The following is a 24,473-nucleotide window of genomic DNA, read 5'->3' as shown; positions in this document are numbered from 1 at the left end:
AGATTATTTCAATAGGCTAGTTACAAATGACAGTGCATATATGCATATATAATAGCTATAGACTGTGTACCTTGAACAGAAAATACACATTGATAGTCTGCATTGCAAACTTTCTTTGAAGCACTACAAGTCCTCTGTCAATGACAGCAGACGATTCCAGGCACTATCTGTTTCATAATCCTATATCTAGCTGACTTTACTTCTCTGAAGATCAAGATACCAGCAAATGCTGAACTGGAGCAGGGGAGTCAATCCTTGTTTGGATAACAAATTTCCCACAAAATATCTCCCCAAGCCCCAAAGGAGCTGTAGTGATGTCATATCCGTTGTCCAGGTCTCCACACCTCTCTCAGCTGTTACTCCCTTTATCTTTTTCTTGGGTCAAAACTTTTGAGGTGGTCTGGCTATATAGCCGCGGGAGAGAAGGTAAACTAGGGCACGCGGCTTGGAGGAGCTTCAGCACCTCGGTCAGCGACCGCTGCAGCTCAATCCACGCCTAGAGCTCGCGGACTCCCAGCCCTGAGAATGCCTGCGGAATGACCGCCCCCCAGGGCGGCTGCAGCTACTGCTCCTGCCGCCGCCTCTGTCTCCACTCAGCTCTGGCAGGCAGAAAGTGCAACTGACGAAGGAAAGGTCTCTGCAGTGAGAGTGGAGTGGCTACATAAAAGAGAGTAAACGGGGGCAAAAACCCAGATCAGAATGCAGGCGGCATCCAAGCTACTCAATCTCCTGCTGCTGTCTTTGCTTGCTGGATTAGACCCTTCCAAGGTATGGGCAATATTTTAACTCTTGTTTGAAATAAATGTGCAATATGTAACGGACCAACCAAAAATGCATTTAATTATGCAAAAAAAAAAAGCAGCATGAAAGACAGCTCTTCCAGCTATCTTGTGGTGTCTGGCGTATCTCCACTGCTTGAAAGATAACAAGGTGAACTACCCGAGGAATAGCTCCACAAGGTAGAGTCCCGGAGAGAGGGGGGAGGGACCAGGAGCGAATATAACGTGTATGGGCAGCGGGCAATGCGGCTCTTGGGAGAATTTAGCTTATTTGGTATCCAAGTGTTTAATGTTCTCTTCTGAAGTCGGACGGGTAATGCAAAGGACTTAGCAGTTAATATAATGCAATTTGTAATCATGTATTAGGAGATGGTGAACCGTTTCTTTGTTGAAAGCAGAGAAGCGTTTTCCAGCTGATCCTGGTCAATAATACTCCCATCACAGACGTGCTGCGGTTTGTGTCCAAAACATTTGGGATGCTGCTTGTAACACACAGGGTAGAGCAGCAGAGCTCGACTCTCTGTCGTGGTTGACAGGCATTGGTGAAAGGGGGTTGTGTTTGTTTCTCTCTTTTCATTAAGGAAATTACGGAGCACTGAGGAAGTTCTGATTACCAGTGTTAAGAAACAGGAAGTGAGAATCCTTTCAAACTAAGGAGGGCAATAGGAAAGATGAGTTGTCTCATATCTGTTGAACTCTGATAATTATCCAGTACTGGCAATTAAAGTGAACGCTAACCTCTTTTGATAAAAAATCAGAAAATATGTAGAAATATTTTCAGCAGTGTATGAGAAAAGTCTTGAGGATAAAATGAGATAATTTGAGAGCTTCAGCATTCTAAGAAAATCATAACTATCTGGAATAAGATCTAATGCATATAGTAAAAAGTAAGGAAATACAATTTCAAAAATTATTTTACTTCTTTAACTGGTCAAGAGCAATTTGACACAATAGGAGAAATGATGTCATGTTCTAAAACCATTTAAAGTTGTATTTTGGAATATTGTAAAGTTATTTTAAAATAACTGTGTAGTGTAGAGAAATTGTTTCTTTTCATAACTGAACTAAGATATAACCAAGCATAGCCTAATACTGTGGTTGACTGAATATTTCTAGGCCTAATATAGTGAAAATTTAGAATCATATCATCTATGCTTATAATTATTTCTGTGTACTTTTCATATTTAGAGAGACCTGGTAAGAATAAGATCATTTCCTTTTAAAGCTATGGTTGTGATATTAAGACAAAATAATAATTTTGTCTTAATATCCTTAATGGGATATTTCATACACTAAGGTGTAGCTTTAAAGCATTTTACATCTAGGTACAAAGTGTTGATTCTGCTTTCATATTTTTTAATCTTTCTTTTTCATTTTTTTCTCTGGATCTATAGTAACATATTCCATTGCCACTCTCATTATATTATGTTTGTTACAACTTTGAACACATTCTACTATATATCTCATCTGAAATATTCTTGGTAAAATATTTTTTTAAAAGCAAAGCTAATTACTGAGTTACTGCATAAAAAAATCACTTGACTTAAAGTGAGTTTTATCATTCTTTAAAATGAATTCAGAAATGCAGAGCTTTACTAACAACTGCATGTTTCATTTGATTTTTCTGATATCTTTAAATGCATAAATATCTTCACTTCTTGTACCACATTCTTTCCCAAATTAAAAATATATCAATAAAGAAGAGCTTCTGATAAATACTGAGATAAATTCTCCAAATAAATGACCTATTTTTAGTCATGATCTTTTTCTAGTATTAATAAGTTTATTTCCATGTATTCAACAACAGAAAACTTTTCTTCAGACTTAATTTTGGCTGTTTGGTACAACTGAGCTGAGAATCCAGGAAAGGAAAGGCATACATTAACTTTTCAAACTGTCCATTTCAGTTTCTAGATATTGCAGTACAGTATGCAAAGAACAGCAGATAGTGTGTCATATACTACATATGACAATATAGAGAATATTAAAATGTTCATAGCAAGTGATTTTAATGTTGTAAAAAGGTCTTTGGACTAGTAGACAAATTTTGCTTTAAAAAAGTGAATAAAACTACTTTTGTTATGTTTTATCAAACTATTGAGAATCACGAAACTGTATCATCTCCCCTCCCCTAAATCACAAATGGCACCACTGAATTCTCAAAATGATTGTCAATTAGGTTATGAAATAGAAATTTTCTCAAATTTTGTTTTTTTACTAACTACTTAGGGTTTAGATAATAAAATTAACATCCATGATGCAAATTACATTTGGCAAAATTGAAATTAAATTCCAATAATACAGTAGCACAAAAGACCACAGTCTGTGGACAAATAAGTAATAATTAAGTGATGAAACTTAAATATACAAAAATTCTAAACAGCTAATAAAAAAAATTTATAACATGTTAGGACTGATATATTTCAAAATCATACTTTTAAATAAATTCATTTAAGTCTTCTTCTATATTATTACGTTTTATATTTATACTACACATAAATCATGCATGGATATACACAAACTGGCAATATACTAGAGATATTAAAATTGAATAGACTTTTTTAGGTATAGGATTGTCACATATATCAAATATTGGAAATTAAATTTTAGAGCATGCTTATTATATATTAATTTATCTGAAACAAAAAGGCTTCTAACAACAGTACCAATTCCATTTCATGGAAGATTATATAATATTTATGTTTATGACCATTCTTCCTGAGACTGAAACTTACAGATCATATATGACATTTTATAAAGTGCTTATGTATCACCTTCTTACAGCAAGATAAATCACTTGAAAGTCAATTTTATTTTTAAATTTAAAAAAAACACCCAAACATTTATATTCACAGGATGAACTTACTTTGAGCATCCACTTACTTTCTTTTCTCTCATTTAATATACCGGAATATTGGTAAGATTAGTATTTTCTTTCAGTAAAGGAAGTCAATTCAATACTAATCAATTATTTGTATTTTTATATAGACAGATTATCAATTTTTCTCTCAAGAAAATCATGAGAATTATGTTTTAATTAAAATCATATTAACAAATTTCCAGTTCCATTTACTAAAACTCATAGGTATATCTCATCTCTTTGCCCTTTTTTAAGAAATATTAATTAATTTCATTTGTAATGGAGTATCTGAACTACAGGCAATATGCCAAATCATCATTCATCCAATAAGTAAATTAAGAAAAACCAAAAGCTTGTAAGAATTCAATTATTGCTCAGTTTTATAGAGAAAGGGCTATTTCTGTGTAGGAAATTCCTGAGGGCGGCTGCTAGATGGCATCTCTGTGCTTTTAAACAGAAGGCACAGAGTTTAGTAATGACCTTGATAGTAGGAGAATGAACCTCTTTTTCTTTTACAAGAAGATTTTTAGCAGATCATTATTTGAACATTATAACAAAACAGTAATACCTTGAACCAGAACTGTGAATTTCTCTGCTCTGCAATGCTGAACTATAAAGAAAGGAGGTATAAATGTGACTGTGCAGATTTCAAATAGAACATTTACACGGGAGTCAGACACTTGGGGAACAGTTAAAAAGAGGTGACATGGGCATAGCCACACATTGCAGTGACTGTTGTACTTTTAAGCAGTCATACTTGTGTGATAAATATATTGCAAAATGCCCTAGCATGCTTAGATTGAGAAAGCATTCACTATCTCCTTACTTAGAAATATATTAAAGAACTTATCACTATGGTACTTGCTGACACTACAGACATAAAGTGAAACAATGATTCAGCAATAATCTTCAACACCAAACTGTTTTTTCTATCTAAAACAACTCTGCCAATTAGAACTTTTGCCTTAAATAAGATAGTTGCTTTAAGCCATATAAACACAATAGGAAGTAAGGGAATTTCAATAATTATATTGTTATATGCTTCATAACATAATATACGATATAGATAACTGCCTTTGTGTTTTGGTATTGCTAAAAACAAAATCATCAAAGTCCTAAATTGGCTAGAGGTGGCTTTAGTACATAAATCTAGTTAAAGTTTATTTTCTTATAACTTTAAAATGAAATTGATAAAAGCAAAAACAGCAAGAGAAATAAACTGAGATCAGTATGAATTTACTTTAAAATTCATCTTAAAAATCTATCTTCTCCTGTATCTCCTGTATGCCAGAGACATCCTCTGTACAACAGGATCAACTCAAATTAGAACAGAAAATATGGATCGATGGCATCTGGCAAGGATCTATAATTACATACCAATAAACCCGGATATGGTACAAAAGAAAAGCTCAACATAGCCCACCTATGTTTTGAAAGTACAAATGGCGTTTCTACTCTCGTTTTATCCCATCCTTTTTAACCCAATTAAATATTTAGTTTGGAATGTAAATACTCTTTCTGACTCTTTCTCTTGGCAACTTGAAATGGTTAAAATGGTACTGCGCCCCTTTATTTTTTTAAAAAAATTCTTATTCCTTGTAATTTTGCAACAATTCCCTTTAGAAAATGACTATTGTGACAATCCATCTCTGTTGGGAGGGAAAGCAGCACAAGAGTGAGAAACAAAAGGGTCAGGATTCAGGCAACGTCCCTCATTTTTCATCCTTAATTTGTCACTGATATGTATATATGTGTTTTTATTATATATATATTACATAATAAATACTTGTGTATGTTTATTATATATTATGTAACAAATACACACACATATATAACTTTGGGAAAGCTATGATCTCAGTTCCCTCACCTGTAAAATGAGGAACCTACATGCTCTTTTTTAAATTTTATATTGGAGTATAGTTGATTTACAATGCTGTTTCTGTTTTGTAAATAAGTTCATTTGTATCATTTTTTTTAGATTCCACATATAAGTGATATCATATGATATTTGTCTTTGTCTGACTTACTTCACTCAGTATGACAATCTCTAGATCCAACCATGTTGCTGCAAATGGCACTATTTCCTTTTGTAATGGCTGAATAATATTCCATTGTATTTATATACCACATCTTCTTATCCATTCCCCTCTCGATGGATATTTAGGTTGTTTCCATGTCTTGGCTATTGTAAATAGTGCTGCAATGAACACTGGGGTGCATGTATATTTTCAAATTATAGTTTACTCTGGATATATGCCCAGGAGTGGGATTGCTGGATCATGTGGTAGTTCTGTTTTCAGTCTTTTGAGGAACCTCCATATTGTTCTCCATAGTAGCTGTACCAATTTACATTGCCGCCAACAGTGTAGGAGGGTTCCCTTTTCTCCACACCCTCTCCAGCATTTATTGTTTGTAGGCTTTTTTTTTTTTTTTGTGGTATGCGGGCCTCTCACTGTTGTGGACTCTCCCATTGCGGAGCACAGGCTCTGGACGCGCAGGCTCAGCGGCCATGGCTCATGGGCCCAGCCGCTCCGCGACATGTGGGATCCTCCCGGACCGGGGCACAAACCCGTATCCCCTGTGTCAGCAGGCGGACTCTCAACCACTGCGCCACCAGGGAAGCCCATTTGTAGGCTTTTTGATGATGGCCATTCTGACCTGTGTGAGGTGATACCTCATTGTAGTTTTGATTTGCATTTCTCTAATACTTAGCAATGCTGAACATCTTTTCATGTGCTTCTTGGCCATCTGTATGTATTCTTTGGAGAAATGTCTATTTAGATCTTCTGCCCATTTCTTTTGACTGGGTTCTTTATTTTTTGATATGGAGCTGCTGCATGAGCTGTTTGAATATTTTGGAGCCTAATCCCTTGCTTCGTTTGCAAGTATTTTCTCCCATTCTGTATGTTGTCTTTTTGTTTTATTTATGGTTTCCTTTGCTGTGCAAAAGCTCTTAAGTTTAATTAGACCCATTTGTTTATTTTTGTCTTTATTTTCATTACCCTGAGAGGTGGATCCATAAAGACATCACTGAAGTTTACGTCAAAGAGTGTTCTGCCTATGTTTTCCGCTAAGAGTTTTATAGTATCCAGTCTTACATTTAGGTCTCAATCCATCTTGAGTTTATTTTTGTGTATGGCGTTAGAGAATGTTCTAATTTCATTATTTTACATGTAGCTGTCCAGTTTTCCCAGCACCACTTATTGAAGAGACTGTCTTTTCTCTATTGTATATGCTGCCTCCTTTGTCGTAGATTAATTGATCATAGGTGCATGAGATTATTTCTGGCTTTCTATCTTGTTCCATTAATCTGTAAGTCCATCTTTGTGCCAGTACCATACTTTTTTGATTACTGTAGCTTTATAGTATAGTCTGAAGTCAGGGAGCCTGCTTCCTCCAGCTCCATTTGTCAAGACCGCTTTGGTTATTTGATGTCTTTTGTGTTTCCATAGAAATATGATATTATACACAGAAAATACTAAAGATGCTACCAGAAAACTATCAGAGCTCATCAATGAATTCAGTAAAGTTGCAGGATACAAAATTAATAACAGAACTCTCTTGAATTTCTATATACTAACAATGAAAGATCAGAAGGAGAAATTAAGGAAACAATCCCATTTACCATCACATCAAAAAGAATAAAATACCTAGGAATAAACCTACCTAAGGAGGCAAAAGACTTGTACTCTGAAAACTATGAAATGCTGATGAAAGAAATTGAAGATGACACAAATGGAAAGATATACCATGTTCTTAGATTGGAAGAATCAATATTGTCAAAATGACTATACTAACCAAGGCAATCTACAGATTCAATGCAATCCCTATCAAATCATCAATAGCATTTTTTGCAGAACGAGAACAAAAAATCTACATGTTCTTAAAACTTCTTTGTTAAACTCTAGGATGACTCTATGCTATGGTCAGTATGTGTGTGCCCCCTCCCCTTCCCACAAGTCATATGTTGAAACCTAATCTCAATGTGATGATATTAAGATATGGTGCCTTTGGGATGTGACTGAGTCATGAGAATGGAGCCCTCATGAATGAGATTAGTGCTCTTATATAAGAGGCCCCAGAGAGAAAGCTCACTCTTTCCACCATGTGAGAATATAAAGAGAAGTCTACAACCTGGAAGAAGGAGCTCACCGGACATGCAGGTACCTTGACCTTGAACTTCCAGCCTTCAGAATTGTGAGAAATAAGTATCTGTTTATAAGCTGCCCAGTCTGGGGTATTTTGTTATAGTAGTCCAAACAGACTAAGACAGTCTGTTTAATACTATTTGATCATTCATTTAAAATTAGCAGATTTTTTTATAGAGTATAGCTTATAAGATCATAAATTTGTGAGACCTGAAGGCTTCACTCTCATGACATAATCACCTCCCAAAGGCCCCACCTCCGTATAACATCACCTTGGGCATTAGGATATCAACATATGAATCTGGGGGGAGACAAACATTCAGACCATAGCAGTAATGGAGAAATGACCATTTCTATGAACACAATTTCTTTGCTCTTTTCTCTTGGATTGTTTTTTCAGTCCCTCTGTTTATACCGGTTTCCGGGCTTTTCTCAATAGAAACTTCTATAAAATCCTTGAAAAGACCTGACCCTTAATTAGACACAACAGCATTTCTCCTGATGCTGCTCATCCAAATGCAAGTCCACCTGAGTAACTCAAGAATTGAATGTCTCATATGAAGGGCAAAAATAGATGAGAGCAATCGTATAATATCTAGGATGGACCCTACCCATGAACACCTAATATTTAAGAAAAAATATACTATTTCAAAAATACCTGCACACCATACCTTAGTGAAGTTTAACTTTTAACTCACTTGTTACTTACTTAAGAGGTTGCAAACCATTTTGAGGAAAGAGGGGTCCAAGACACAAAAACAAAATAAGACCAACTCTATCAATAGTGCCAGTAATTTAAATGGTGCTAATAAAAATACTCAAAAATATTGTCAAAACAATAGATTTTTCTAAAAACACATCTTTTGTGCTTTAAAAACAAGGTGTTGTAAAGCAAAATCACAAAGCTATGCCTTCTGTTATTCTCATACCAAGCCTTCAGCAGAATAAAAATAAATTCAGAGAAAAGGATCACAGATGCTGCTATGTTCATGCTTTTGCCTCTCCCTGGAAAGCTCTATCCTTCTTCTCCATATGTCAAAAGTTTACCTATATTTTAAGATGCAACTCAAATATCATTTCTTCCATAAATCCTTTCCTGACACGCCCTGCACCCCAGGAGGAGATAATCCTGATAAGCTAAGAACTCCTATAAGAAAAGAATGATGTTTTATTTATCTTTACATCTACAGCCACTGGCACTGTGTCTGACACAGAATAGGTGTTCAATGAACACAGACTGAATTGTATTTCTTCCCCTCCAAGATTTATAAAACACTCTATTTCCAATCACTCTTACTATACTTACCACTTTCTTTTTTTAAAAAACTGGGTATTTATTATATTGTGTCTCCCCTACTAAATTATAATGTAGCTGAGGGCAGGCTCTGTGTCTTGATCATGATCTTATCATTTCCTATCTATCAACTAGCACAGTGCCTACTGAGATATAATATTTATCAACATTTGTTGAATGAACAAATGAATAGATGAAGAAAAAACGTTAAAATCCTAGGCTAAATGACTTATGGATATAATCTGTGTTTTTGGCCCATGCTATCATCAGACAATATATTAGGGGTAGGGAAGTAAGACAAATTTTAAGAACCTTGTTTTTAAGGGTGTGGAATTCATACCAGGTTATTTATCTTGAAGAATGCTGCAAGATGATGTCTTTTACAATTTTTGATTAATTTCCTGTCTTAGCTCACCATCCTTAGTGCTATTTTTGACTTTTGGTAACTCCCTGGGATGCTACAAATTCAATACTCTTGTGAATTACTTGCTGTGTTTCATGATGCTTGTTGGCAAAGTTAGCATATCCTCTTATTCCTTGGTGTATGTATAAGTGTCCATTTTATTTGCATAAGTTTATGAGTCTAAACATTTTATTAATGTGTGCTTATTGTTTTGACTATCTTTATTTTATATAATGTCTTACCTTATTGGATAAATTAGTATATTACCTATATATTTCCACCTCTTTTAGGGACTGAGTTATTTTTTTAAGGATCTAAAATATTCCATTGAAATTATTATCTTACTATATATTCTTATAATACCACAATAGAAAGAGAAGTAGTATTGGCTCCATATTTGTACTGCATTACTAAATGAGCACAACACTCCCAAAGAGAATAAAGTTAAATGATTAAAAGCAAATAGAAGTAGAGTTAGATTTATCTGAATTAAATATAATCAGAAATTCAAATTTTTATAATTAACTTTGTAGGTGAATTTAAATGTTCTGAAAAGAAATATCAGTAATAAAATTGTTTCAACAACACAAATAAACAGCTATGTAGATAACTCCATAGGAAGGACATAAATTGAATAGAAGATCCTTTTCATTTTTCAAACTAAATTGAATGTGATTAAGAAGCATTATCCTCTGATGATTTAAATAGCAATACTAGAGGTACCAGTTCCAAAAGGCAGGATTTCTTCAAATAGAGATCAGTACTGGATATGTTGATTCACTGGCACCAAAATGTCACTGATGAAATGCTGCCTTACAAAAAACACCGTTGCTGGGCTTCCCTGGTGGCGCAGTGGTTGAGAGTCCGCCTGCCAATGTGGGGGACATGGGTTCGTGCCCCGGTCTGGGAGGATCCCACATGCCGCGGAGCGGCTGGACCCGTGACCCATGGCCGCTGAGCCTGCGCGTCCGGAGCCGGTGCTCCGCAGCGGGAGAGGCCACAACAGTGAGAGGCCCACGTACCGCAAAAAACAAACAAACAAACAAACAAAAAACACCGTTGCTTCTGGGAATGATCTATGTCTATGGCTGCTTATGGAACTGTTTATCTGGTGAGTGTTTTCACACCTACATGTGTTTGGGGGCATGATGACTACATCTTAGTGCATATTACTGTAGTACTAAACAAACTGAAGTATTACCCAGCTCAAGAGACACTAAAGACTTTTTACTATACTTGTTGTTTATTATTTATATTTTGCTACAGATGTATTCTTCTTTACAATAAACTGAGTGCTAGACCAAGTCAGGAAATAAAGTGATTCTAGTTTGACTGCCATATACCTTAGAAGATTCCAGGGATAAACAGGAGGAAATGTACAGAGTGCTATGAAGCTCATGCCAAAGAGGTAGTTAGTTATTGTAACATATAGTTACTCAAAACAGGGCATATGATACTTGAGAGTAAGGAATCAAGTGGGTTGAAGGAGTCAATATTTACTAATAGTGCCCCCATTGGTGCAAAAGCATGATGACTCCCCTGTCAGGCAAAGCAAGAAAAGACTCCAAATCTAAATATTTGTCCTAAAATAAAAATGGATATTAAGAAGTGATGAAATTATAAATGAGCTTGCATGCAGCAGGAAGGTGAACACATTCAAATATAGTTAAAAGAAAAAGAAAAATTGAGGGGAGGTAAGCAGTTATTTACACATCAAGGATACAGCTTTTAAAGATGATATATACAACACATCTGCCAATGCTTATTTAAGCATTTCAAGTGATGTTTATTGTTCCCTGCCAACACCGCACACACACACACACACACTCCTACACAATGACTGCATTCATTAATCTGAGACCTGGTTGCCCTTCTATTACTAATTGTTTAAAATAGGGTCTCTAATTTAGTTCAACTGAGCTTTAATATCTCTTGGTAAGAAGAAATAGAAGGAAGAAAAAGGCATGAAAGCATTCTTAAATTCCTTTCCCTTTTTTATTTGCATCTAAACACTGCAGATTGAAATAAAATAGAAACATACTTCATTTTGTCCATTTGTACATGGTCATCGCTTTTGGAAAAGATACACCTCTCAAGGGACTCAACCTAATTAATATTAATTTAACATGTAAAATGAAGATAAAGGAAGAGAGAAACCATATCAAATTCTGAGCAAATTATATAATAATTAGGAAATTAGAAAGTTCATAGTAGAATGAACAGAGTACTAAATTAGGAGTTAGAAAATAAGAGGCCTAATATCAACTCTGCAACTATCTAGTTGTATGACTTTGGGCAACTCACTAAACTTTTTTGGTTTCCACTTCCTCATGTAAAAATTAAGGATGATGAACAAAATGCTCTTTTGTATTGGTAGGTCATCCTAAAATGGGGCACATTCATCTCGTCTAAATGTAGTTTGTCACCCTTTCATCCTCCTTCCTTCTGCTCACAGACTCTCAGATTGTTAAAATTAAGGATACAATCTAGGCTTCTTCTACTTTACTGCTGAAAATGAAAGTTATGTCATTGAGCAGACTATAACAATTCAGTTGTACACACACAGTGACACACACAAAAAATGTCAAAACATAAAAGGTCATTCCATATCCCAAGCATTACAGCATATTTTACATTTATTTTGTATCATTCCATTAGCTTTAGAAGATTTAATGAAAAATAAATGAGTGAACGACATTGTGTATCTACTGTCATTATATGACAATAGTTAAACTAAGAGACTCTTAGAGTTACAGGAAATATAAAGGCCATCTATTTTCATTCTGCATAAGGCAAAAATCTCCTCTATAACATAACTGATGGATGGTTAGTTAGCTTATGGCTATGTGTTTCTAATATTGGGGAGTAGGATAGTATTCAAGTCATTAGACTACTTTTAATCAAAAATGATTATTAGAGGGCTTCCTTGGTGGCGCGGTGGTTGAGGGTCCGCCTGCCGATGCAGGGGACACGGGTTCGTGCCCTGGTCCAGGAAGATCCCACATGCCGCGGAGCGGCTGGGCCCGTGAGCCATGGCCGCTGGGCCTGTGCGTCCGGAGCCTGTGCTCCGCAATGGGAGAGGCCACAGCAGTGAGAGGCCCGCGTACCGCAAAAAAAAAAAAAAAAAAAAAAAAAAAAAGATTATTAGAAAGTTTTTTTTATTGAGTTATGACTTCCAATGATGTTTTCTAATACTGAGTTACAATTCTTTATGTAGCTAAATAGAGAAAGAAAAAAAAGTATATGGACTGTAGTAGACAGAATAATGTCCTCCCCCAAAGATGTTCATATCCTAATCCACAGAACTTGTGAATATGTTACCTTATATAGCCAAAGGGAATTTTGTAGATTTGACTAAATTAAGAAACTTGAGATGGGAAGATTACCCTGGATTTTCTGATGGGATCGTGTAATCAACAAGGCCCTTTTTTGTACAGCAAAGGAAACCATAAACAAAACGAAAAGACAACCTATAGAATAGGAGAAAAAATTTGCAAATGAAGGCAACCAAGGGATTATCTCCAAAATTTACAAATAGCTCATGCAGCTCAATATCAAAAAACAAACAACTCAATCAAAAAATGGGCAGAAGACCTAAATAGACATTTCTCCAAAGAAGACATACAGATGGCCAAGAGGCACTTGAAAAGATGCTCAACATTTCTAAGTATTAGAGAAATGCAAATCAAAACTACAATGAGATAGCCCTCACACCAATCAGAATGGTGAATATCAAAAAGTCTACCAACAATAAATGCTGAAGAGGGAACCCTCCTACACTGTTGGTGGAAATGTAAATTGGTACAGCCACTACAGAGAACAGTATGGAGGTTCCCTAAAAAACTACAAATAGAGCCACCATATGATCCAGCAATCCCATTCCTGGGCATATATCTGGAGAAAACATGCTTCAAAAGGATACATGGATCCCAATGTTCATTGCAGCGCTGCTTACAATAGCCAAGACATGAAAGCAACCTAAATGTCCATCAAGAGAGGAATGGATAAAGAAGATGTGGTACATATATACAATGGAATATTACTCACCCATTAAAAGGAATGAAATAAAGCCATTTGCAGCAACATGGATGGACCTGTATATTATCATACTAAGTGAATAAGTCAGACAGAGAAAGACAAATATTATATGATATTGCTTATATGAGGAGTCAAAAATGTGACACAAATGAACTTATTTACAAAACAGAAACAGACTCAAAGACTTAGAAAAAAAACTTATGGTTACCAAAGGGGAAAGGTAAGGGAGAAGGATATATTGGGAGTTTGGGATTGACATATATACACTACTATATTTAAAACAGGTAACCAGGGCTTCCCTGGTGGCGCAGTGGCTGAGGGTCCGCCTGCCGATGCAGGGGACGTGGGTTTCAGCCTCGGTCCGGGAAGATCCCACATGCCACAGAGCAGCTGGGCCCATGAGCCATGGCCACTGAGCCTGTGCGTCCGGAGCCTGCGCTCCACAACAGGAGAGGCCACAGCTGTGAGAGACCCGCGTACCGGAAAAAAAAAAAAAAAATTAAAAAATAAAATAAAATAGGTAACCAACAAGGACCTACTCTAGCACAGGGAACTCTGGTCAATATTCTGTAATAACCTAAATGAGAAAATAATTTGAAAAATAATAGATACATGTTTATGTATAACTGAATCACTTTGCTGTACACCTGAAACTAACACAACATTGTTAAACAACTATACTCCAATATAAATCAAAAAAATTTTTAAAAACATACAATTTTTTTTTTTTACAAAAAAAAGTCTTTTTAAGAGGAAGGACTGATGTTCAGAGTCAGAAAAAGAAGAGAAGATGACAGAAGCAGAGATGAGAGAGAAGCACTTTAAAGATGCAGGAAGGTGCTAAAAGCCAAGGGATGCAAGCCATCTCTAGAAACTAAATGGCCAAAAAAATGGATTTTTCTGTAGTTTCCATAAAGGAATACAGCCTTGCTGACATTTTGATTTTACCCTCATATGATTTATTTCAGACTTCTGCCCTCCAGAACCATAGGATACTAAAATTGTGTGTTTAAAATCACTAAGTTTATGGTAATTTGTTGTAGCAGCAACAGGAAACTAATACATTGGTCTAAATGATAATAATTAATATGTAAATACAAAACATAAGTCAGACAAATAATGCTACAGTCTGTACTGGTGAATATTAAGATTAGAAAAACCATAGATATGAAATTACAGTGAGGTCTAAAAATTACAAAGGTAGTATAGAAATTTAAAATCGCTTACTAAGACTTACTAGATTACACATAACCTTAACTGAATTACATGATAGGTTACTGTGTCCCCTAGTTGATATTTATAAGACACAAAGTGATGTTTGTTGTTGTTGTTAGGTAAAATCTGCCTATAGAATCTCACCCTCAACCTAAGAATTAAGTGGATTTCATTTCATGTCTTTGCCAGCATAGGACTTTTTAAAAACATTTGATTCCAGATTCTTTGTCCTGGATTTATAATCTACAGTGAAAATACAAACTCTCTACCAATGATTCAGTAAAATGATGATGACAGCTCCTTCTTTTTCATCAGTCAAATCTGATTTACTAAAGACAATGGCACGTCTTCAGTGCTGATTTTGAAAGCAATTTTGTTTAGAGAACCAATGCATGTTATACAAATAAAGGCACAGTCAAACATGATGATTGCTTAGTAACATTCCACATACTATAAGCAGGATCCACGCTTTTTATATGCAGTCAAGAAAAACGTTGTTGAATTTGCTAATTTAATTTTAAAAATAACTGAGATTTGTTTTTAGCTTTAAGAAAATTTGTAATATGAGAAAATAATTAGTCCAGAAATGAATGATTATCAATGATCTTAAATATCACACATGATAAAGTAGTTCACTGGCATTCATATTGTAATAATTTTTTCAACAAATACTCATACCTGACAATGTTCTAGGAGGTGGAGATAAAAGCAGTTTTAAAAAGGCACAGTTACTGTTCTCAAAAAGATCTTAATATCTTCTCTATTGGAGAACTCATATAGGTATACTAATAATTGTAGTACTGAATTATGTCTTATAACAGTGACTTGTATGGGATGCAAGTAGGGCATAGAGAATGGACACCTTCAGTAGACTGGGACATAAAAGAAAATTTCCTGAGGGAGGTGATGCTTAAAGGAAGATCAGCTGGACGATGAAAGGAAAAAGACGGTTATTCCATTAAAAGGCAACAGCCTGTATGAAGTCACAGAGATGTAAAAGAGCATGTGAACACTAAAGAACGTTTTTATGTGACTTAGCTCTTTTGCTGCTAATCATATGGGAAGTAGGAGAAGCTGATGCAGATGAAAAACAAAGAGAACTACTGGTGGCATTAAATTCTTAGAAAAATGACTACCTAAAGGGTCTAAGACTTAACCTGACCAGATTTTTAAATATTTCTGGACTTTTATTACCTTAACCCCAAACAAATAAAAAAACAAAATGTAGATATATTAGAGTCCTCCAGAGAAACAAAACCAATAGGATGTATGTGTGTGTATACACACACACACACACACACACATATATATATAATATATGTGTACATAATACAGCATACATCATATGTAAAAATATTTATTATAAGGAATTGACTTACGTGATTAGGGAGGCTGATAATTCCCAAGATCTGTAGTCAAGAAGTTGGAGACCCAGGGGAGCTAATGGTGTAGTTCCAGTCAAAAAGACTACAGACTCAAGACATAGAAGGAGCCAGTGTTTTACTGAGTCCAAAGGCAGGAAAAACAATTGCTGTCCCAGCTCAAAGGCAGTTAGGCAGAAGGAATTTTCTCTTACTCAGCCATTTTGTTCTATTTAAGACTTCAACTGATTGGAAAAGGCCCACCTACATCAGGGAGAGCAATCTGCTTTACTCAGTCTACCAATTCAATTGTTAGTGCCATCCAGAAACACTCTCACAGGCACACCCAAAGTAATGTTTGATGAAATATAGGTGCACCCCATGGCCTAGTCAAGTTGATACTTAAAATTAGTCATCACAGTAATAAAGTTTAAAACAATCTATATAGCTATATATCTAAGTGTCTCTGTATTATATCTATCTATCTAATCTCATCTCTATCTACCAAGCTAGTTTTGTAACCATCTACCTATCTTAATTATCAAAACAGAAATTACTGAGAATCCCAACACATACTTTACCCCAAGATCTCTACAATTTTATTTTGATTATCTGTCCCTGCCTTGTCCATATCATGCTGATTGGGCTCCCATGAAAGTCGTGACTGAAGATTCTTTGAATCATGGATTGCATCACCACCACCATGCATGAAAATTATTACTACTCAATTATTAAAATTATTGTAAATCCTTTGGTCACAAGTCTGTTGTCAGGATAGTTTCCCCTAAATAAATGATGTATTATATTTTCATCTGCTTACTAGATGATTTTGGCTTAGTTAAACCAGTCTGCGATTTAGCATCACCTTAAATTTTTAGTCAAGTTGGACATTGATTTCAAATTCTATTGACCAAGGACTTCCCTGGTAGCACAGTGGTTAAGAATCCGCCTGCCAATGCAGGGGACATGGGTTCAAGCCCTGGTCCGGGAAGATCCCACATGCCACGGAACAACTAAGCCTGTGTGCCACAACTACTAGGCTGCACTCCAGAGCCCACGAACCACAACTACTGAGCCCGAGTACCACAATTTCTGAAGCCCGCACACCTAGAGCCCATGCTCCACAATAAGAGAAGCCACCATAAGAGGAAGCATGCACACCACAACAAAGAGTAGCCCCCGCTCGCCACAACTAGAGAAAGCCAGTGTGCAGTAATGAAGACCCAATGCAGCTAAAAATAAATAAATAGATTTATTAAAAAAATAAAAAAACCCTTCATTAAAAAAAAAATTCTACTGACCAGTTTTTTTTCCATGATTCAAAGCTTATTCATCTTGGACTAAGGGGAATTTCTTTCTTCTGTCTTTCTTGTTTTTCCTTTTCCCTCCTTTTCCCCTCCTTTCTTCCTTCCTTCCTTTTTCACTTAATTTATTTCTTCTTTTCTTCTATTCATTCCAAAAATACAATAAAACCCCATCATAATGTTAAAATTGAGGCCCCAAAGTTCAAAACACGTAAAATGGGTTGCCACATTGCAACAAAGGTAACAAAATGACTAAGGTAAGCCTGCCATAGTAGTTTGAAGCCAATCACGGAATGCATGATGTGCATCACTAGGGACTTGTGAAAGATTTTCAATGTCGTTTTAGAATGTCTGCCATGTACCTAGAACTATCTGGAATCTAAAGACATAGCAGTGACCAACAAGACAAAATCCCTGCCCTCGTAACACTACAGACTAATAAAAAATAATACACAAACAAATAAGCAAATATATGTCAAAAAGTAATACATTATGTGGAAGAAAAACAAAACAAAGAAGAGTGAGAGGCAGTGGCATGTTGCAGGGTAGCGACAAATAGAACAGGTTCCACGGTAAATGTGATATTTGAGCAAAAACATGAAGAAGGTGAGGGAGTGAACTACACAGATATTTGGGAGAATTCTAAGCAGAGAAAATTTTAAGTACATATTTAGAAAAGCAAGAGCATACATGGCAATTTTGGGAAAGGGCAAGGAGACGAGGAACAAAGAAACTGAGCAAGGAGAAGACTAACAGAAAATGAGGCCTGATTATGTGGATCCCTGTAAGTGGTTTGTTGGATTCTGAGTGGGATGGGAAGGTTTTAGTGGGTTTTGAGCATAGATGGGCATGAAATACATTTGTCTTAATAGGACCACTTTGGCTGCTGTGTGAAGAATTTACTTCTAGTGTTAAGGGAAAAAGTAGAAAGACCAGGTGGTATAAAAAACTAAGTTAATGTTGATGGTGGCTAATAGAATGTCTGAATGCACTGCAAATTGGTTATGAAAGGTTGTTGACTTAAGCCACTGGAAAGAAATATGTCTCCTGAGATGCAAAAAAAAAAAAAAAAAAACCACTGGGAGAGGAGATTAGGAGTTTGAATGTGGACATGATAAGTTTGAAATGTCTATTAGATATCCAAGTAGAGTTGCTGAGTAGGCAGTTGGTATTGAGTCCAGTAGAGAGGTCTGGACTGAATATATCATCTTGGGAATCATCAATATCTAGACAGTATTTGAGCCGGTGAAACTGGAGGGGATCACCAAAAGAAGTAGCTGGACCACTAAGTCTCAAATATTTAGAGCTAAATAAATGAAGGACAACCAGTAATATAGACTGAGAAGTAGTTCATGAGACAGGAAGAAAACTAGAAGAAGGTATTGTCCTGAAAACAATGTGAAGAAAATGTCTCAAGGAAAAAGATTTATTAAATTACTAAATTTTCATATGGGCTAAGTAATATGAAAATTGAAAATTATTCATAGTCTTTAGAAATGCAAATCATCGATGACATTGATAAGCGGTTTCAGTAGACAGATGGTGGCAAAATCCTCATCCTAATGGACTCAATAAAGTATGGAAGAAGAGTAATTTGAGACCACAGATATAAACAAGACTTCCTAGGAGTTTTGCTATGAAGAGAAGAGAAATTGGGTATACCTAGAGGAGGATATGGCATCAGACATGTTTGTTTATGCTGATATCTAAAATTAGATATAGCACCATGTTATAATGCTGATTGGAATAATCTATGAGAGGTTAGTTTTAAATAGGAACACAGAGAATTCTATGGAAACAAGTAGAAAGACAAAGTATATGCATACAAATGCTGTTGGTAGTTTAGATAAGGAAGTGCAAGCACTTGGAAGCACTCTTGTAATTGCTTTTATCTTCTCAGTGAAGTAGAAACCATGGGCATCAGCTGAAAGTGAGAATGAGTTATTGGTAGACAAAAAGAATGTCCTGAAAATTAGGAGCAATGAGGGCTTTTCCACTGCCAGACTTAGTGACAGAGGAGTCTGGCAAAAGGCTTGAGAATACTTTAGAAGCAGCTGCATACTCAGAGGAAAACCTGAGATTTCAATAAAAGTGAAAAGGAGAAAGAAATTTTCAGGGAAGTGAGTAGATGTGAGGGAATGTCACTGTTGATTGATTTTGAGTTTCTCACATGTTGCTGTCTGCAGTAAATCAATAATGACTCTTTCACGTACATTGAAAGACAAGTCTGAGTTTTCCCCAGGAACTATTTTTTCACTGACTTTATGAAAAGGTTTAGCAAGTTCAAATATCTCCAAATGTGGAAAATGTGCAAAGCCATAAACTAGTTGGAGGGCATTCAACAAAGATTATAGTCGAAAGTAGAAAGATATATCACTCCCTTCCCCCTCACTCTGGGCCAGATTTATCTTAGATGTCACATCATACTAGAGGGAAGACTCATCCACTGAGCCTTAGAAGTTGATATGGTATAACCAGGAAAGAATGGCAAAGCTAACAGCAAACAGGGTTACATATTTTAACTGTAATGGGTCAAAACTCTATCCTGAAAATTACCTTGGAATATTTTTAAAGCACTACAAGAAAGTTGTCTCACTGACTGATATGGGAGCTATCAGTTCTAAACAGCAATTTTCCAGTGTCCAGGAGGACATGTTATTTCAGCCTCAAACACACAGGAAATCTGGGTTCACTTTTGTTTCTTCCAATAAATCCTGAAACCAAAATAAAGTCTTATTTCAGTGTACTACGTTAATGGAAAGAAATTTGTAGTTTGTTATATTTAGCAATTTACTTCTGCTCTAGCATATGCCTACGAAGATGTGGCTCACATATGGCTCTTAATCAATTATATGATTTCTTCTAATTATCCAACAAACAAAAAAGAAGAAAAATGTTAAGTTTAGTTTTATGTGACTAAAGCAAAACAAAAAAACCACCTCTGTGACATTCTTCTCATTTCCCTTGCTATTGGATGACATTACAATAGAGTAAAAAGAATGTGTAAGGTAATGTAACGATGTTGAACTAAGAAATGGGAAATGGAAAATGAAAGCACGTGCCTGTGTATGTGTGCATGTGTATTTGTGTATGAAAAGGGAAAAGTTTCATCTGGTAACTACTAGAGTAAAAACTCAACAATTGAAACTAATTACACCAACTATGGAAGTAAGTGAACAGCATGAATTACAAAATATTTATAAATGCAGCTTATTTCCAAATCACATAATAATCTAAGTTAGTCCTACAAATTTTACTTGAATCTTGCCTAAGAGAGATCTTTAGAACCTATTACAAAAATAGATGAAATGACTTTCAAATTATCCTATCAACTGAATAAACAGGAGTGATTTAAATTTCCCATCAAAATTCCCTTTACATTTTAAAAAAGCTTGTTTCCTTCCTTCCTTACTCTTCTTCCTTTTATCATCTTTAAAATAATAAAATGTCATCTTTAACCTGTTCACAATTATTACATGGTCCAAATGAGAGGGAACTGAAAAAAATGATGTTTATTGACTGAAATTGTAATAAATTACTTGTCTGGCTTGAAACATGTTACTTCTCTCTAGATCATACATTTCTCAGTAATACAGTGGGGAAAAATAATACTGCCCTCATGGGACTAAATGAAGGTTAAATAAGATAATCTTTTGAAGCACCAAGTTTAAGGCCTGGCATTTAGTAAGTGCTAAATAAATAGCTGCTTATTTTTCAGTAAATCAGTGTTCAAAAAATGTTGCTTGTGCTATATGTCCTACTTCTTAATTAAATGTGCTAAATTTGTTACCTGACATTACTCATCCCGTTTCTCTTATCCAATTTTACATTATTCCCAGTATATCTTAGGAAAACAGAAAATACACACTCCTTTCAGAAACTCTCTTCCTGCCCCTGCTCTCATCCTCATAAAGCTTAGATTATCTTTTGAAACAGTGGTGTGGAAGTGTTTATATTTAGGGGACCAAAAGAGAAAAGAGAAAGTAACATTCTTCAAAACAGAAAAGGCTATGTCTTTAGGAATAAATCAAGAGCACAGTTATTTTAAAAAATAACAACCAAAGATTTGCCATAAGGGTTGACAAAAGAGGGGTGGAAGGAGGCGATTTTATATGTTCTATCTTTACTCACAGATCGTCTCTGATCTCTTGAACACTGCTTGTTGGTATTAAAAATCTTTTGCATAAAGTAGGATAGAATTGGATTAACAAATGGCCCCTAAAGTCCCTTCCAATTCTGAGATGTATTTCAATTCAACAAATCTTTGCTAAGCACATGTTCATTTCAGGTCCCCTAGATGCTGTGATTTTAGTTTGTTCCAATCTTCTATGCACTTTTTGTACTCATGGATTTACCCAGAATCACAGTAAGTGCTCAAGTAAAAGAAAAATACAAACGGATCTAAATTTCAGTTGATTGTGGTTCAGCTCTTTAGCAAAATCGAATATATCAAAGAACTCAAAGATTAATTAGATGCCAAATAAAGTATCAGTTATTTAACCAAAAAAAATAAAGACGTCGGAATAGAACAAAATTGATTAGGTTACTAATTATGCAAGCCTTCTCCAATTGTGCTTTTTTACAAGGTGGAAGAGGTGTGGGTGCAGCTAGAAATCAGCAATAATCTGTCCAGTCATGGCATCCATCCAGTGATCAGATGGTCACTACAGTCCACCTGGATACATATGATTCTCCTACATATAATATCAGGTCACAGTTCCTTAAAGTGGAATTTAACCACAAAACAGAATAATTTGAAATTATCTAATTATATATTAGGTAAATTTATTTTAAAAGGCTAATGAAAAAGTTAAAAAAACCCACAAACTGCTAATTACATATTGACTGTATTGTGCCCTAGCATTTTGTGGACTCTGTCTCTTAATCTTGTATTCTTTTCTATCCTCCCCTTATTAATTTTTCAAAGAACTTAAAATCTCCCTTTGGAACTTAATAATGTCCACTAGACTACAACTATGACTATGCTTTTGGTAACTTGTAGCAAATCCTTAAATCCTGCTTCTCATGCCTCCTGTACTTTCCTTCCTTCATTTTCATTTTTTTTAGCTCTTCCTGTAACTTTTATATATTATTTTTACCCTCCTTTTTCAACTCTCTGTATATATATATATTCCAATGCTCCTGGTTTTCTCCTAAATATTTTTTTCCTGAAGACTATACCTTCTATGCAATAACATTCTGCTTCCTTCCTCTTCCTTTTGCTGTCTCTTTTTATTAACTTCCATCTGTATGGAAAAAGCAATCTCTTATGAAATCGTTGTGTTGCAAGCATTAATAAGTGGTTTATGTTTTCTGTGGTAATGGTCACTTGCAGTTCCAAATGACATTTCTGCTGGCTGAAATGAGACTATTTTTGTCCTCAAGAAACCTTGATATTCTGGCAAAAAAGACTGGCCGTAAGTCAGAAAGCCACCAGAAAAATGGTTACCTTAGGAAACAAAGCAAATTATTTCAGATATTTTGTGAATCCCTCTACCTACAGGAAAAAAAATGACGTATTTCAAAAACACAAAACCTTTCAAAAATGTTTTACTATTAATTCTTTAATGTCCAAAGGATATTGCTTATGGTTCCTTACAGGTAAAAGCATCAGTGCATAGATAATAAGCTTAAATTCATTTTAAAAACTAAGAGCATGTGTGTGATTTAGCCGATAATTACTTTCTAGCCATGGGACTATGTAGGTATGTTGCTGTGCCACTTTAAATGTTAATCTCAATGTTATATGACAATATCCACACCACTGTCCCCAAATAACAACTATTTGCCTGGGAGAAACCTGGATATGTTGTTAATTTAGATAACTGAAATAATTTGCTTTCTGTTGAGCAGGGATGCTTTACTTTCATCTGTAAAGCACAACCCTCCATGGAGCATATACTGATAACCTCATACTGGCTTCTCACTGATTGAGGTAAAGTCACAATCAACTCACTAGACAAGTTCCATGGTAAGGGGGATTGAGCCAGAGCTTTTCTCATGTCATCAACAGTGGCATCAACCACATGAACAACAACAAAAACATGATGTTCTATTATTGAATTTCCACCTTTGTGAAAGTGAGAATGAGGGACCTAAAGAACAAACAGAGTTGTTTTTCATGTCCTATTTATCCTACATTTTATTCCGGGGAAAATGCTTCAAGAGAATGTTAGGACAGTCCCTGTTTCATGGGTCTTACAATCTAGTTGTGGACAGAGACTGAATCAAAAAGTAGATAAATAAATAGCACGACAATGTAGCATTTGCAAACTGTCGAGAGACTAACTCAGGGCACAAGCATGAGGAGATGGTAGGGTTATGTAGTGTTAGTGGACACAGGATTAGATTAATACTGCACTTTGCATCAAAAAACCCAACAGAAATATAATAAATTGACAGGATGTTACAGGTCCTTATCACCTAAATAAAAGGAAATTTAAAACATCTCCACAGTGGCATAAAGGTAAAATTATGAAAGGAGAACCACTGTTGCAACATCCAAAACTAAAGAAAGTGAGGGTACCACTGGTGCAACTGAAGTGTCTGAACCCTGAGGCGGTACCTCTGTAATTCTGAAATTACAGAGCTGGGAGATGATATCAAAATATTTGGAGCTCCTAAAAGTAGTTAGTTATGAGCAGGCTGATTTTAAACAATGTATTGGTATGGAAATACTCAAAACCCTAAAAGACCCATTTATCCACTTATTAAATCATGCATTTGTGCACGAATTTATTTCACAAACCATTAACAAGTTCAATAGTAAAATGATAGTCATTGGAAAAGCAGCATGAAATACTGACACTGCAGCAGGTAAAAATAATCTGAGCAATAACTGCTAATTTTGACATATACTTTTCGAGCAACTATCATGTGCCAGGTACTAAATTATTTGTTAGTGGTATAGAACCTTTACAAGTTATAGACGTGAGAAGAGCTGACTCTCAGAGGGTCAAGAAAAATATCGAATACATGCAAAATAAACTGGGTTTTGAATCTGAGTAGAAAAGGATTTGGCAAGTGAACAAAAAATCTGGGACTCTAGTGATCTTTTGTAAAAGTGGATAG

General features: G+C 35.4%; 1 protein-coding gene across 2 annotated transcripts in view; it reads left to right on the top strand.

Moving 5' to 3' along the window:
• The first annotated feature begins 308 nt into the window (after positions 1–308).
• The window catches only part of OLFM3 (olfactomedin 3), a 175,757-nt gene continuing 151,592 nt past the window's right edge, over positions 309–24,473 (top strand). Inside the window, exon 1 of one of the 2 annotated variants that reach the window (XM_067040928.1) lies at positions 309–768. In XM_067040928.1, coding sequence (XP_066897029.1) covers positions 700–768 — 69 coding nt within the window. In that variant the 5' untranslated portion in view covers positions 309–699. Of the gene's footprint in view, positions 769–860; positions 960–24,473 lie in introns of those variants that run through there. The other variant, XM_067040934.1, reaches the window with a different exon arrangement.

Source organism: Kogia breviceps, chromosome 1 (genome assembly GCF_026419965.1).
Source record: "Kogia breviceps isolate mKogBre1 chromosome 1, mKogBre1 haplotype 1, whole genome shotgun sequence".
NCBI lineage: Eukaryota > Metazoa > Chordata > Mammalia > Artiodactyla > Physeteridae > Kogia > Kogia breviceps.
Note: the sequence above shows the minus strand (reverse complement) of the source record. Positions and strands in the feature narration are given on the sequence as shown.